The sequence below is a fragment of the Chelonoidis abingdonii genome, chromosome 24 (genome assembly GCF_003597395.2).
Source record: "Chelonoidis abingdonii isolate Lonesome George chromosome 24, CheloAbing_2.0, whole genome shotgun sequence".
NCBI lineage: Eukaryota > Metazoa > Chordata > Testudines > Testudinidae > Chelonoidis > Chelonoidis abingdonii.
The window spans coordinates 26,530,635-26,547,302 of record NC_133792.1 but is presented as its reverse complement, the minus strand read 5'-3'; the positions used below and the strand labels follow the sequence as shown (position 1 = coordinate 26,547,302).

Genomic DNA, 16,668 nt, shown 5'->3' with positions numbered 1-16,668 from the left:
TCCAATTCATAACATTATCCATAATAAGGGTCCTCTTGGACTGGTTGAGAGCCAGAGATTTTTCTAAGGACATACAAACTGATAGCACCTCCTGCTTGTAATTGTCTACAGATTGCAGATCTGATTCCAGATCCAATCCAGAACACAGAGGCAACAGCAGTGGTCCTGGCACTGGAGAGACTGGTTTACTAGGAGAATCTGTTTTAGGAGGTTAAAGCAGAGGCCAGGCATGGTGCTCCTCTACCCTTCTTTTTTCTGACTCTGAAGATGATTTCCTCTCTCTCAATTCTTCACTTCCTGCATCCAATTAAGGTGGAGGCATCAGATCCAAGTGACAGTTGTGAGCACTACAGTAACAGGAGATTGGGTAAGAAGCCTGGAACCGACATGTAGATCTGGCACAACATTCATAATTTCTAATTGTGTTGCTGATGATAAATTCGGATCCTTCAATTTCTGGTTTGGCTATGACAAACATACACGAATAACGTAGCTGGAGTCGACGTACCTTAGGTCAAGTTACCATGGGGTCTACACCACAGGAGGTCAACGGGAGAAAATCTCCAGTCAACTTACATTACCCTTCTCGTCAGGGATAGAGTACAGGGATTGACTGGAGATCAATCTGCAGTCGATTTGGTGGGTGGATCAATCTCAGAGCGTTTATCCCTGACGGAGTGTAGACCTGCCCATAATTGAGTTTGTAATAATATTTGCTACTTCACTGGAGTGTTTTTTCACTCTGCTATTTTAATAAAACCTTATACTAAATTACTATAAACCTAGTTTAATAAAACCTTATACTAAATAACTGTAAACAATAGCTATAGCTAAAGCCTAATAAAATAGCTATCTTGAAGAAAGCTTTAGACCACAGGTTCAGTCTGGTTTCCTAATCCATCACTGCTGGTGCTGGAAGGGACTGAGGCAGTCAGTGCCAAACCTAGCCCCTAGGACAGGGGTTTCAAACTCAATTTACCTTAGGGCCAGTGCCAGTTCTCAAATCCTCCCCATGGGCCAATAATGTCACTGAAGATGGTGTTCAGAAAAGAAAACGTTTATATTGTATTTTTAATTTTTAATTTCTTAGAAATAATAAAACTGTCATACAACTTTATACAATTCTTCACCTGCCAGAGAGTTTTTAGCGTTTGCCAGACACCTGGCAATGCTTCAAGTCCTGTCAGTTTGTTGATGTCTGGCCTCAGTAACTGAGCAGTCGAAACCTTCAGGACTGCAGGAAGGTGTGCATCAGATAGTTCTGTTCAGTATTTTGACTTCTTTATATTCATTGTGGAAGAAAGTGACGCTGCCTCCATGGCTGACTCTGCCAGGCAACTAATGATGCTGCCTCCATGGCTGACTCTGCCCGGCGACTAGTAATGGTATCTCTGTCCCTCTCACCCAGCCAATGGGAACTCAGGGGGGTGGTGCCTGCAGCAGACATTGCTGGCAGAGTGGCTGCATGTGTCTTTCCTCCGCAGTCCACAGTGGGGAGGTTCTTGGGCCACAGATGGCCCGTGGACTGGGACTTTGAGACCCCTACCCTAGAACTTCATGATGGTAAGGGAATGGGCAGACAAGGGCCTGAGAGTCCTCCAACAGGCACTATGAGTAAGGTTCCACCATCTCAGCTACAAACTGTCAGTGCATCCTACAGAAGGCAATATGCAGAGACCACTTGAAGGAGAGCCATATCTTGTAAACATCTTAGAAGCTTTCACACACAATTCAGGGAAAAAAAGAGGGGTAGGAAATCAGAAAGCAGCTAACACTAACGCTAAAAGAAAAATATCAGCCCTCTAAACTGTGGGTCACACTGTACCTATTAGTACTGGCCCACTCTGGGAGTGGAATGGAGCTGCAATGCCTTAGGAAGAACTCTGGGAAGCACAATTCAGCTTGGTGCTCCTAGGAATATATGTTCTCTGAGTCATTTAATAAGTTTCATAGACTGTGTGAAGGGGAATGGGGCCATGGCCCCACCTTTTCTGTGTCTCCCTTTGGAAAGGAGGCAGTACCAGGGAGCATATATTTTGCTATTGCAGTGCATGTTATTTTGACCTTTAAAAAGCGTGTCTGTTCTTTGTAGTAGGGTCAAGAGCATAATGGATCACATTATGATGCCGAGACACTACATGGTTATGCCAGGGAGACAATAAGGAGAAGGCGCCTCCCTTCCATTTACATCTCCTATACACGGGGACAAACACAATCCAGCCGTTATGTTCCCAGCCCTATGACAAAGAAAATAAATATTTTTTTTAGAATCACAAAACACAATACAACAACAAAATATTTTACAGAAAAATGAAGACCGAAGAACAACATGTCTCAGTTTTCTTTCTGGTGCTGGAAGAAAATATTCCATTGACATGAAGCCATTTAGTAGATTTCTGTAAAGCTTTTTAAAGTGGACTTAATAGACTCCCAGAGACATCACTGATGACCTTACACTTTAATTTTGATTCTGCATAAAACCACTGATATTCTTTTGACTTGTAAAATTGCATGAGGTTTATTATTTACTTTATCTCAATATTTCCTGAACACACGGTGGAATTTTACTGTCATTTACTAAACCACAGAAGGAAATCTTACAAGGCTCACAGTTAGACCACATCAGTTCTTAGCTGCAGAACTCTAACTTTTGTATACCTGCTCCTGAAAATTTAGAAGAGCTGATCAAATGGTTGCTGAATGGCAAATGTTCCCACAGTCCTTATTTTGAGCACATATTCAGTCATGTTATGCAGTGGGTGTCATATGGTATCACACAGTAGGTAGGTACAGCAAGGGCATAATCTTGTTTCAAACTCAGCCTGGGAAGTTACCAAAATTCATTAAAAAGTTACCACTAAAATTGTTATTTGGAAGACTATTTCTGTGAGTAAAGGTTTTATTGGCTAATGATCACATCACTAAAGAACCATATCAGATAAATAATAAAGGGAAAACGAAGGAAACTCAAAGAATTTTAATTCATTTGCAGCTGATGTTCATATGTAGCACTTCTGACAACAAACACGGGACTATTAAGGCAGCCAGTAGGATCAAACAACACTCACAAGCAAAACTATATAATCTGTACACTGTCCAGCTTTTCTCCTACATACAATGGGTGCATTAAAAAGTTAATTCCAGTTTTAATTATATTTCCTATATTTATAATGGATAATATCACTAAAACCAGTAATATCTTGAGAACTGGAATGAACTTACTTGTGCCCACTGTACTGATTCAGCAGCCATAAATTGTTAATAATTTGGACTAGTGTATTTTGAAGTAACTGACACTTCCATCTGTCATCATATTTTTACTGTACAATGGGGGAGTCTAAAGTGCAGAATGAAGAGAACATTCCCTCCCTTCTTTTATCTCAATTTTTTTTCATTTCCTTTTTGGTGGTTTTGTTTTTAATTTTGTTTTTTGTAAAGACAGTCCACTCAAGAGCCAGGAAACATGGAACAAATCAATATGGATGGGGTGATTCCTAGGAAGCAAATACCACCAAGAATTGACCAAAATCTCTTCTGCAATACAGGTGAGACAGGAAGTATATGTGGGTGATATTCTTTTGATGTACTCTCACTGCCTGGGAGTTGTATAAATCTGTCTAATTTTCCTGTTTGCTTTTTTAGTTTGCATAAATTATTTAAGTGGTTATGTGTTACGCCACTCTACCAACACTTCATATTTTACAATACCCTTTTCCCTTTAAACCACTTCTACTGCTTCTGCCCAGGTCACTCCCCACCTCCACTGGCTTCATCTTGCCTTCCATATTGCACTTTAAGCTTCTTGTCATCATCTATTTCAAGGCCCTTGACAACGCAATCTCTACCTATATCTCACCTCTCTTTTCCCACTCCCATCTGTCTGCTCTCCTAAGCCACCTTACTAACTAAACACTCTCTTTGAATCCTTCTTCTCTCATGTTTACTTCTCCTTTTATGTTATCCCATAGACATGGATCTTCCTCTCTCTCCTTGTGGTCACACATTCACCCTCTATGCATTTGTGTATCTTCTTGAAATACAACTTCTGTGAAGCTTTACAATGATAATTCACTACAATGAATAATTGAAGTATGCCCATTTGTGACTGAACTTCTATGCAAGTCATTCAACATACGGACAGTCCAAACTGTATGATCTCGCTAAATGCAGAATTGAACATCCTTGGAGTAGGGATCATTCCTTCTCCTATGTTTTATATAAAGCTATCCACACTGACAGTGCTCCGAAATAGTAAATACTTAAAAATAAGTGAGTTTTAATACCCAGTGAATGACCTTTAGGCGGTCAGCAGGGGATCCAAAGGTTTCCTGTAGGTGAAGGAAGCCAGGATGACAAAAAATTAGCATCTGGAAACATGAACCCTACAGAGAAGATTTGTCTGAATTCTCTTCTGGGCTTACTCATACCATATATGTATCTCCTGTGGTAACCACAGCACAGTAGCTATGGAAAAATGTTAAGAATTCAGTGGTACAACTGAGGGAAGGAAATGCCCTAAAAAACCATGGAGAGCAGGCAGGCAGGCAACAATTATTATTTGTTCCTTACTGTTTTTTTCCAGAGAATTGAGCGGTATTGAGGGACACGTTGATTGTTTTGGTTGGAGAGCACGACAGATAGAAAAAAAGGGTTCTTCTCTGCATCTGTACCTATGTAATTCTGATGAACTAGAAAGGAAACATGACAAATGAAAAACAATCATACAAGGAAAAATCAATTGTTACAAAAGGAACTACATTGTTGGTAGGTTTCCAGCAGCATATTGCCAAAATCTCCTTACTCACTTTTCCCGCTGCTGAAACCCTTGTCCATGTGCTGTGATCTCTTGCCTTGATTAAAATAACCTTCTCTTGTTCAATCTCTCAGCCACTCCTCCAGCTTCCACCACTCCACTACCCTCTGAATTCTTCTACTTATTGCATCTAGTTTGAGTTCCTCATTCTAGCAGGTCCTATAATAATCTCACAGTCACATTTTCCTCTGAACTCTCTCAAGCCTCACTAAACACTTTCCATTCCTTTTGCTTACTCTATCCTTTGTCCCCTTCTCTGCTCTTGGTTTTGTGCTCTCTGTCATGCTGTGATAGTAATTTCAGTGTGTATGCCCAGTCCCAGAGTACACAACATTTGCATTTAACATTTGGTCTATGCTGGTCAATAATGGCTTTAACTGAAGCCTAATAAAACAAATAAGGATGCCATCGATTTTAAGGAAGACACATGATTTGAGAAAATGTTTTTAAATTATGAAAGGTCTGTGTTATCACTGATGTTTTAAATACACACAGAAAGGTCACAGAATTCATAATTATGGTTCCAACAGCTACTATGCCTCAGTCACCTTACCACAATATTAAATATTATATATTACATATTTACAACTTGACCTTCCATTTCTGTGGGAAACATAACGTTAAAATTCCAATCTTTCGTACATTTAAAATCTCAGCTATACATTGTTTTTGTATTTAATTACAGCAAGTTAAAGTTCTTACAGCATTAACTCAGATGTATTTTTGTTTTTCTATTCAAATATGTATCTGTCATATTAATGTCATTATGTACATCATAATATACAGAGTATGCTCACCATATTAACTGTGTTATAACCTTAACATTTTCAAGTTCCTGGCTTTTTGCGATGATAATTGTAAACTTAATGCTGCCTTGAAGCTTCCATTTAGCATGTAATAACTGACAAAACATTAATAGCAGGCAGTTGGTGTTATGGACCCAAGATTCATTATACAAAGGAGATGTCAGCTTCAGTGGAAGTTTTAATGATTTTAAGGTACAAAATGTTTGAGAAAAGGCTGGAAATTGCTCATATTTAGCCTAGAGAAAAGAAGGCTGCGGTGTAGGTGTGTGTGACATGAGAACAGTCTTCAGATATGAAAAAGGTTGTTATCAAGAGGATGGTGATCTATTATTCCTCATCTCCACTGAAGGTAGGACAAGAAGTAATTGTCAATCTACAGCAAGGAAGATTTAGGTTAGATATTAGGAAACACTTTCTAACTATAAGGATAGTTAAGTACCAGACTAGGTTACCAAGGGATGTTGTGGAATCCTTGATATTGGACGTGTTTAAGAACAGGTTGACAAACACCTGTCAGGGAAGGTCTAGATATCTATAATACTGCCTCAGTGTAGGGGCATGGACTAGATGGCCTCCTGAGGTCCCTTCCATCCCTACATGTCTATGATTCTATCAATGAGATAACTAACATGAGTAAAGCCACCACAATTTTACCCCAAAATGTGCTAGACACCTACTGAAAATCTGTTCGATGAATAACAATAAATACACTTCATTTTGTTTTTATTTATTTTTTTTTACCAAAACTGTTTGCAGAGAGCAAAGCTGACAAACAGTCCTGTTTTTACTGCTGCTGAATCCAAAAGGTTGATCCTCTGTGGAGATCTGATTTCACTATGCAGATACAACTCACCTGGCCTTTAAAACTTGGCTTTCTGGATTTATTATAGTACTGACAGATCATCTACCCTATATATGTTTATATAAATAGTAACCATGATGCTTTCTTTTAGGAGAGGCCATGACAGCATTAGGTCAAGCCTTTTCTCTCCTCATTCTCTCCCTCCAAAACAGGCCAAACTGAGAATATGTCACTTGCAAAGCATGCTAATGAACTTGGACACCCAGCAGTTCCCAAATGTGATAACATGCAGTGCACAACTCCTGCTCTTTCCATTTCTAAAGTTTATAAATTGATATACTACAGCCAACACCATTCTTTAATCAGCATTTCCACTGAGTGGTTTCAGTGTTGTGTGCGATTTCAAAAGTAAATATTCAGTTGATCCAATACCTTCCAAAATACCTCAGAAATTTGGCTTTTTTTAGGAATTTGTTTCTAGTCTCTGGCACCCGAAGTTATTTTTAAGAACGTGACTTAAAGGACCATTGTCGATAGATTCAAATGTTAAAGTTTCATTTTTCTTGCATCTGTTTGTAAAATGCAAGTAATTTTGAGAGACTTTTTCCAATAAAACTTCTCATTTAAAAATATATTTTTCTAGCTATCCAGCACTAACAGGCAAATTCAAAACTACATAGTATGCACAAGGAAGAGCTATGAAAAACTGGTGTATACAGCCTAGCCCTAGTGAATATCCCTACAATAACAAACCAGATTGTGCATTTTATTTATTTGTTTGTATGTACTGAGGTAGTGCTTAGGAGCCCTTGTCATGGACATTGTGCTAAGCACTGTACAAACACAAATAACAGAAAGGTAAAAATGATTTTCAGAAATAGATATTTAAGATTTCAGGCTGTGTATTAGAAAACAAAATGAACAGAAGAAAGACTCTTGCAAACACATTAAGAAATCCTGATTCTGTCAACTTTAAAGGACGTAATGAAGAAAGCATGGAAATCAAAAACTTGATCCTCACTACAAAGAGCAATGGTTTAAATTTAGAAGAGGTAGGAGAAAAATGTATTGAGGAATTGCAGCTTCAAGGGGAAGAGTGGAATTTTTTTGTTTTGTTCTGTGAAGTTTATGTTTCAAGTCTCTCAAACTACAGGATTCTGCCATCTCAGTTCTTTCCTATAAAATCTGTGAAGAAAAGCCATTTCCACTGATTTCCCTTAAAGTCTTTTGCAAATATGCCATCTCACACAATATTGCTACATTATAGGGAGCAGCATAATTGATTAGACTTACAAAGGAAAGTAGGGGCCTAACTGACTAATCTGGTGAGGTCCTGCCAACTCAATGGGCCAGTTCTGGAAGATATTTTGTGAAAAAGAGCAAGGACAATTGAGTAAGCCACTTCAGATATGATATAAACTAACCTGAACCTTCACTCAAGTCTTAACTGAGCCTAAACTTTTCCTGATGTGCAACTAACTTGGCCTTCAACAATTCACATACATTTCAAGTGTATTTCCTTATTTTGTCTGGGTCAAGAAGTAGAAAAACAAAAATCCTCAAACAAAATGTGTTCTGAAAACATTTTTACGTTATAGAAAAGTGAGGAGCACTAGAATTCTTGAAAGAAACCCTGATGTGACAAGACTTCTTGGGTTTGGGGCTTCTCTCTCATGTCAGTGCTAGAAGTTTAGCTTCCAATGGACTAGCAGTAAAGTCTGCAGTGCAGTGAATGATTACAGCTTTAGTGACCAAATACTACCATGTGCTTATCCTGGATTGTATTGTGCCCCCAATAACATCAGAAGCTAAGCTCTTTGGGGCATGGAACCACCTGTCTGCCTCAGTCCATCTTCTGTACAGCACTGCACACACTGAAGGTGCAATATTAATAATAAGAAATAAAGTCAATCCCATGCACTTTAACAACTGCAATTACTCAAATGTGAAAAGTATTTCTCATTTATTTAAAATCATGTTTAAGCCATTTACAAAAGTGTAATCAATTACCTTTTCCTAGAAAATATTTGAAATACCATCTGGTGTGGTACTCTGGGTTTTCCAAGTGCACATCTGTTCTGCGCCATGTACCTGGGGTGAAATCTGCATTCTGAAGCAGAAACAGAATTGGGAAATTATTAGAGAAAACCTTTCCAAATGCAAAAGGGGGGGGGGGGGGGGATAATGCAGGAAAAAGTCAAGCAAAATTAGCTTAAGTGCACCTGTGGAGTTTGATCCTTATGCCCATTCTTCATTCAAAAGCATGGAGCTGATTTGGAAATCTATTTTAATGCAACTGAAATAAAAATTTCTTACAGCTGGTTTGAATATTGGACTGCTGAATAACTGGAATATTGGTACAGAGGGTCATAGATTGTTCAGGAAAGACAGTCAGGGGAAAACAAGATGTTACATTGTAGATCAAGATTGTACACACTTGTTCTGAAGGAGGTGACAGGCAGGCCAGTTAAAACTCTCTGGGTGAAGACAAAAAATGGGGGCAACTTCACGGTAGGTGTCTACTATAGATCACGAAATCAGGAGGAGAAGGTGGATGAGGCATTTCTAGAACAAACAGAAATAACCAAAACACAAGACCTGGTAGTAATGGGGTATTTTAACGATCTAGATAGCTGTTGGAAAAGTAATACAGCAAAACAAAGTGTCCAGTAAGTTCCTGGAATGTGTAGGGGATAACTTCTTGTTTCAGGAGTGGAGGAATTAAATGTGGAGGGGAAGTACTTCAGACTTGATTCTGACTGATTCTTGAATCTGAAGGTAGAAAGCAATTCGGATGAAAGTGATCATGTAAGGTTTCTAAGGAAAGAAAGAAGTGAGAGCAGCAGAATAAGAAAAATTGACTTAAAAAAGCAAAATTTAACAAGCTCAGAACTAGAAGGTAAGGTCCCATGGAAAGAATATCTATGGGAAAAAGGAGTTCCAGAGAGCTGGCAGTTTCTCAAAGAGAAAATATTTAAGGCATAACAGCAAATTATCCCAAAGCAAAGGAAAGATAGGTAGAATAGTATGAGGCCAAAACGGCTGCATCAGGAGCTCTTTAAAGACCTGAAAATCAAAAAGAAATATTATGAATAGCAGAAACGTGGACAAATTGCTGGGAATGAGTACAAAAGAATAGCACAAGCATGTAGGCACAAAATCAGAAAAGATAAGGCACAAAATGACTTATACCTAGCAAGTGACATAAAAAGCAACAAGAAGAGGTTATTTCAATACATTAGGAGCTACAGAAAAACACATAAGTAAAGTGTAGGTCCACAACTTTGCAAGGAAGGAGAGCTAATAACTGAAGACATCAAAAAAGCTGAGGTGTTTAATTCCTATTTTGCTTACATCTTCACTAAAAAGGCTAATCGTAATCAAATACCTAACCAGATTTAATATTAACAACAAGGGGGAAAGAACACAAGCTAGAATAGGTTAAAGAATAGTTAGATAATTTAGATGTATTCAAATTGGCAGAGCCTGAAAAAATTCACCCAAGCATACTTAAGGAATTACATGAAGCAATCTTTGAGAACTTATGAAGGATGTGTGAGGTCCCAGTGGACTAGAGAAGGGCAAACATTGTACTTATCTTTAAAATGGGGAACAAAGAGAAAGTGGAGAATTACAGACCAGGGTAACTTCAATATCTAGAAAGATAATGGAACAAGTACACCAAGGATAATGAGGGCAGGGGACTGGACTCAATGACCTCCCGAGGTCCCTTTCAGCCCTAGAATCTATGAACAGAATGGTGAATAATAGCCAGCATGGATTTGTCAAGTACAAATCATGCTAAACCAACTGAAATTCCTTTGTTGACAAGAATCCTGGCCTAATGGATGAGGGGAAGCAACAGAAATGATTTATCATGATTTTAAGAAGGCTTTTGATACATTCCTACATTGCATTCATAGAAGCAAACTAGGGAAATGTGGTCTAGATGAAACTACTATAAAGTGGGTGCACAACTGGCTGAAAACACATACTCAAAGAGCAATCAATGGCTTGCTGTCAAACTGGGAGAACCTGTCTACTGGGGTCCTGCAGAGGTGTGTCCTGTGTCAGGTACTATTCAATATTTTCATTAATGACTTGGATAATGGGATGGAGAGTATGTTTATAAAATTTGTAGATGACACCAAGCTAGGAGTGGTTGCAAGTATTTTGGAGGACAAGATTAGAATTCAAATTCACCTTGACAAACTGGAGAATTGGTCTGAAATCAGCAAGATGAAATTCAATAAAGACAAGCGCAAAGTACTACATTTAAGAAGGAAAAATCAAATGTACAACTACAATACGGGGAGTAACTGGCTAGGCGGTAATACTGCAGAAGAGGATCTGGAGGTATAGAGGATCACTTACTGAATATGACCCAACATAATGCAGTTGCAAAAAGGGTAATATCATGCTGGGGTGGAACAACAGAAGTATCATATCTAAAACACTGGAGATGATTCATTGCTTCACTCTACTCAGCACTAATGAGGCCTCAGCTGTGGCTGAGTAGCACTAGTAGGAGGAATACTGTGAGAAGAATACTGTGTCCAGTTTTGGACTCCACACTTTAAGGATGATACAGACAAATTGTAAAAGAGTCCCAAGGGCAGCAATAAATATGATAAAAGGTTTAGTGAAACCTGACCTATGACAAAAGCTTAAAAAAAAACAGATAAGTTTAGTCCTGAGAAAAGATGATTGAAGAGGGAACCTGATAACAGTCTTCAAATATGTTAAGAGCTGTTATAAACAAAACAGTGATCAATTGTTCTTCATGTCCACTGAAGGTAGGACAAGAAATAATCGGCTTAATCTGCAGGAAGGGAGATTCTGGTCAAATATTAAGAAAAACTTTCTGAGTATAGGGATAATTAAGTACTGGAATAGGTTATCAAAGAAGGTGTGGAATCCCTGAAATTAGAGATTTTTTTTAAGAACAAGTTAGAAAAATACCTGTCAGTGATGATCAATGTATATACATAGTCCTATCTCAGAGCAGAGGGATGGACTAAGATGAACTACTGAGGTTCCTTCCAGCCCCTTACATTTCTAGGATTCTATTTAGCTAAATGCTTTCATAACACTTTGGCCTTTTCTCACTGGCTCTCCCCTGGAACCACTGTGTTTTGATGGCCCTTTAACATTCTACTAAAAGAAACAACACATCTAGATGTATGAATTATAGCAAAAAACCAGGTTTTTAAAACTCTCTTTAAAATGTTTTGCCTCCAGATTTTCTCCATTTATCTTTACTCTTCCCAGCACAACCCTAGAAGACTTTCAGTCATGGCCGCTCATACTTTGGGAAGAATGGAGGACATGGGTATCCCAATGGAGTCCTTCACTGCTGCTTCTGGGTCGATTGCTTGGTTAAAGGAAATATTTAAAGTGACACGAGTCCCTCTCTTCTACTTAGGAAATGTTTATGCTACTTCCACTGTGCTCTAAAGCCAGATCCCTCACTTTACCAGTGTATCCTGCAATGAAAACCCTATTTTCATATTTTGGTCTAGAATTTCAGCCAGAAGAAACATCCCACTCTAACTCTTAGGTACTTAATAGGATCTGCAGTCTCAGTTGTACCTGGCCTCAGTTGTACTAGGGCAGTACAAGATGCCTACATACTTTTGCACTTGTACACAGTGATCAGGCAAAATGGCTGTCCTTGTACTCCCCTGAAAACAAGGACCATTACACACTTGCTAACCTTTCTGAAGGGGCAGAGCCAAAGCCTCGGACAGTTTCTCATGTGGCATTGAAGAACACATCCTGAACCTTTCCAAAGAGTAGTGCATGCCTGGAAGTATTGTGCCAGGCTGAACAAATGCCTCCAGAAGTTCCTTCTGAGGACATGTGCCCCTGCAATGGATTGTGACATTAAATCACAACTGAACCCAATATGTTTCTTTCATCATTCCACGGTGTTTTTAAAGTATAATTCTTTTATCATTTGATGGCTGCAATAGTTCATTGGAACACTCGCTATGGGAGTGCTATACTAACTATCCTTGCATCGTGAATACATTATGTGCAACTTACATTTAAGGAGGAACACATCAGAAGCAAGCGTCTAATCACACAGTTGTAATGTACAACAAACTGGGCATAGAAATACACCCCAGTGTATCTCAGATTACAGATTAACATAGTATTGACATATATTTCTGATTCAGCTACTGTCCAGTAAGGAGACATCCACACAGTACATTACTATTCAATAATACTGGTGTTAATCACTGTTTTCTAAGGAACCATGAACGAGTTTGGGCTGATTCTGGCAGAAATTACCCCAAATTGCCTGTTCAGAATGCAAACTGTGTGCGCCACTACTGCAATACAAAAGCCTGACAAAGGACTCTATGGCTTTCAGCAAGAATCCTGGGGCTTGGCTACCTCTGGCTATTAAGCTGATTGTGTGGATCAGCTATTAATAGGTTAACATAAACTATTTCACTTAAACAAATTTTAACACATCATAAAACCTGCTTTAACTGGAATTTTATTTATTTCAGAGGTATCTGGACTGTCCACAGAATGTTACAATTTTAAGGTCTGAATCTTGTGACCTACCAGGGCTATGACCAAAAGCCTGATGCCACTGGCGCCCACTTCTGACTGGTATTATATGAAGGTACAATTATATAATTGAAGAGAGTTTAGAAAAGTGCCACAAGAATGATTTGAAGACTAGAAGGCATGTATTACAGTGAGAAACGCAAGAACTTCAGTCTATTTAGTTTAAGAAGTAAAGAGATGACTTGATCACAATCTATAAATACCTACATGGGGAGATAATTTCTGAAAGCAGAGGGCTCTTATCTAGCCAACAAAAACATTACAAGAGTCAACAGCTGGCAGCTGAAGCTATACAAATTCAAACCAGAAATAAGATCCCACAATCAAGAAAAAACACCACACTGGTTAAAAAACAAACTTGGCCTAGAGTGTCAGTAAAAGCATCTATAAAACTTATATATAACAAATGGAAGAAAGGGGACACTGATAATAATGAATATAAATTAGAATCTAGAATCAGAGAAAAGAAGGGCAGCAAAAAGATTCAAGGAGAAATCTATGGGCAGCAGATTTAGGGACAACAAGGCGATTTTAAAATATATTAGGAACAAAAGAAATTCTAACAATGGTATCTGTCATTAGTAGATGGAAATGGTAGAATTTAGAGATGTAAAATATGAAACAGTTAAATGGTAAGCATTAGTCTTACTGGTTAACCCACGTTAACCATTAAGCCCCAGCTCCAGCCCAGCAGGCTGGCTGACCCCAGCCCTGGGGGCTAGCCAGAGCAGCCGCAGCTTCTCTCCCTTTAATCAGTTAACTGATTAAATGTAATTTTAATAGTTTAAATGGCTAACTTTTTAAATATTTGGATCCCTAGTATAATTATCAATAATAATGCAAAAATGTTCAATAAATACTGTTGCTCTGTATTTGAGAAAATGTTAAATTATTTATTCATATCAGCTGATGACAATGATGAAATACCTTTCCATTTCAACAGTAACAAAGGAGGATGTTAAATAGCAGCTCTTAAATCCAGATAGAACAGTGGAGAAGCTAACAGAGGGAGTTTGACTGGGATCTGTCCGAGAGGAGGTACGCTAAGTGCTGCATTGGGGAGCTGTGTTGGTGAGTATCTGAGTGTCTGTTGCGGGGACAGTTTGTCAGTTTGACCGTGTGCTTGATTGTTTGAAAAGTGTGAATTGGGAGTGCTTTGCTCCAGGTGGGCCTTGAGTGGGCCTGACTGTTATAAAAAGCCAGTCAGCTGCGAACCAGCTGAGTAGCTAACAGCATAGAGGCTAACAGAGGAAGTTTGACTGGGACTTCCCCTGAGGAGAGCCCACTGAGGCTTTCATCTTGCAGGCTTCTCTCAGTAGTTACTGCAACTGCTGAGGAAGCTCTTAAAAGGAAGGTAATATGGATGGTGAGCAATCAGCTGTTGTGACCTGCACAGGATGTGCCATGTTTGTCTTTCTTCCACAGGACAGAAGCGACTTTGTCTGTACAAAGTGCAACCTGGTCTCCATATTGGAAGAGAAGGTTCAAGGTCTGGAGAAACAAGTATCAACCCTGCATCGCATACGAGAAAATTAAGATTTCCTGGACGGACGTCAGGATATGCTTCTATGGGCACAACATTCTGAAGATTCAGAGCAGGCTGCACAGCAGGGACAGGACAGTGAAGAAATTTGGCAGCATGTGACCTCCAGAAGAAGAAAGAGGACCGTCCATGTACCAGCAATGCAGATACAGGTTAGCAACTGTTTTCATGTTCTCTCCATAGGTACTAATGCAGAGAGTGGACTAGATGATACATCTGAGGGAAGGGAGCAGGAGGAGACTTCACCGATTGGAAGGCATGAGATGCACTGTCCTAGGGATGGGGGTTCCAGGACCACCGCTCCCAAGAGAAGGAGGCAGGTGGTGATGGTCAGGGACTCCCTCTTCAGGAGGACTGAGTCATCGATCTGCCATCCTGACCAGGAAAATCAAGAAGTGTGCTGCTTGCCAGGAGCTAGAATTCACAATGTGACGGAGAGACTGCTGAGACTCATCAAGCCCTCGGATTGCTATCCCTTCCTGCTTCTCCACGTGGGCACCGAGGATACTGCCAAGAATGACTTTGAGTGGATCACTGCAGACTATGTGGCTCTGGGAAGAAGGATAAAGGAGTTTTGAGGTGCAAGTTGTGTTCTTGTCCATCCTCCCTGTCGAAGGAAAAGGCCCGGGTACAGACGGTCAAATTGTGGAAGTTAATGAATGGCTACGCAGGTGGTGTCAGAGAGAAGAAGGTTTTAGATTCTTTGACCATGGGATGGTGTTCCAAGAAGGAGGCGTGCTAGGCTGAGATGGGCTCCACCTAACAAAGAGAGGGAAGAGCATCTTCGCACGCAGGCTGGCTAACCTAGTGAGGAGGGCTTTAAAACTAGGTTCATCGGGGGAAGGAGACCAAAGCCCTGAGGTAAGTGAGGAAGTGGAATCCCAGGAGGAAGCATGAGTAGGAGAGCACTCCTGCCTCATACTGAGAAAGCAGGACAATCAGCGAGTTATCTTAAGTGCCTATACACAAATGCAAGAAGCCTGGGAAACAAGCAGGGAGAACTGGAAGTCCTGCCACAGTCAAGGAATTATGTCATCATTGCAACAACAGAGACTTGATGGGATAACTCGCATGACTGGAGTACTGTCATGGATGGATATAAACTGTTCAGGAAGGACAGGCAGGGCAGAAAAGGTGGGGGAGTTGCTTTGTATGTAAGAGAGCCAGTATGAAACTGCAGAAAAACCTGAGAGTCTTTGAATTAAGTTTAGAAGCGTGAGCAACAAGTGTGATGTCATGGTGGGAGTCTGCTATAGATCACCAGACTAGGGAGATGAGGCAGATGAGGCTTTCTTCCAGCAACTAACAGAAGTTACTAAATCGCAGGCCCAGGTTCTCATAGGAGACTTCAATCACCCTGATATCTGCTGGGAGAGCAATACAGCAGTGCAATGGCAATCCAGGAAGTTTTTGGAAAGTGCAGGGGACAATTTCCTGGTGCAAGTGCTGGAGGAACCAACTAGGAGAAGAACTCTTCTTGACCTGCTGCTCACAAACAGGAAAGAATTAGTAGGAGAAGCAAAAGTGGATGGGAACCTGGGAGGCAGTGACCATGAGATGGTCGAGTTCAGGATCCTGACAGAAGGAAGAAAAGAGAGCAGCAGAATACAGACCCTGGACTTCAGAAAAGCAGACTTTGACTCCCTCAGGGAACTGATGGGCAGGATCCCCTGGGAAAATAACAGGAGGGGGAAAGGAGTCCAGGAGAGCTGGCTGTATTTTAAAGAATCCTTATTGAGGCTGCAGGAAAAAAACATCCCGATGTGTAGAAAGAATAGTAAATATGGCAGGCGACCAGCTTGGCTTAACAGTGAAATACTTGCTGATCTTAAACACAAAAAAGCTTACAAGAAGTGGAAGATTGGACAAATGACCAGGGAAGAGTATAAAAATATTGGTCAGGCATGCAGGAATGAAATCAGGAAGGCCAAATCACACTTGGAGCTGCAGCTAGCAAGAGATGTTAAGAGTAACAGGAAGGGTTTCTTCAGGTATGTTAGCAACAAGAAGAAAGTCAAGGAAAGCATGGGCCCCTTACTGAATGAGGGAGACAACCTAGTGACAGAGGATGTGGAAAAAGCTGATGTACTCAGTGCTTTTTTTTGCCTGTGTCTTCACA

General features: G+C 39.9%; 1 protein-coding gene across 1 annotated transcript in view; it reads right to left on the bottom strand.

Annotated features, from left to right (window-relative positions):
• The window catches only part of GARNL3 (GTPase activating Rap/RanGAP domain like 3), a 164,101-nt gene that overhangs the window by 119,453 nt on the left and 27,980 nt on the right, over positions 1 to 16,668 (bottom strand). The window contains 2 exon segments of the mRNA XM_075060474.1: positions 4,570 to 4,688; positions 8,432 to 8,531. Coding sequence (XP_074916575.1) covers positions 4,570 to 4,688; positions 8,432 to 8,531 — 219 coding nt within the window.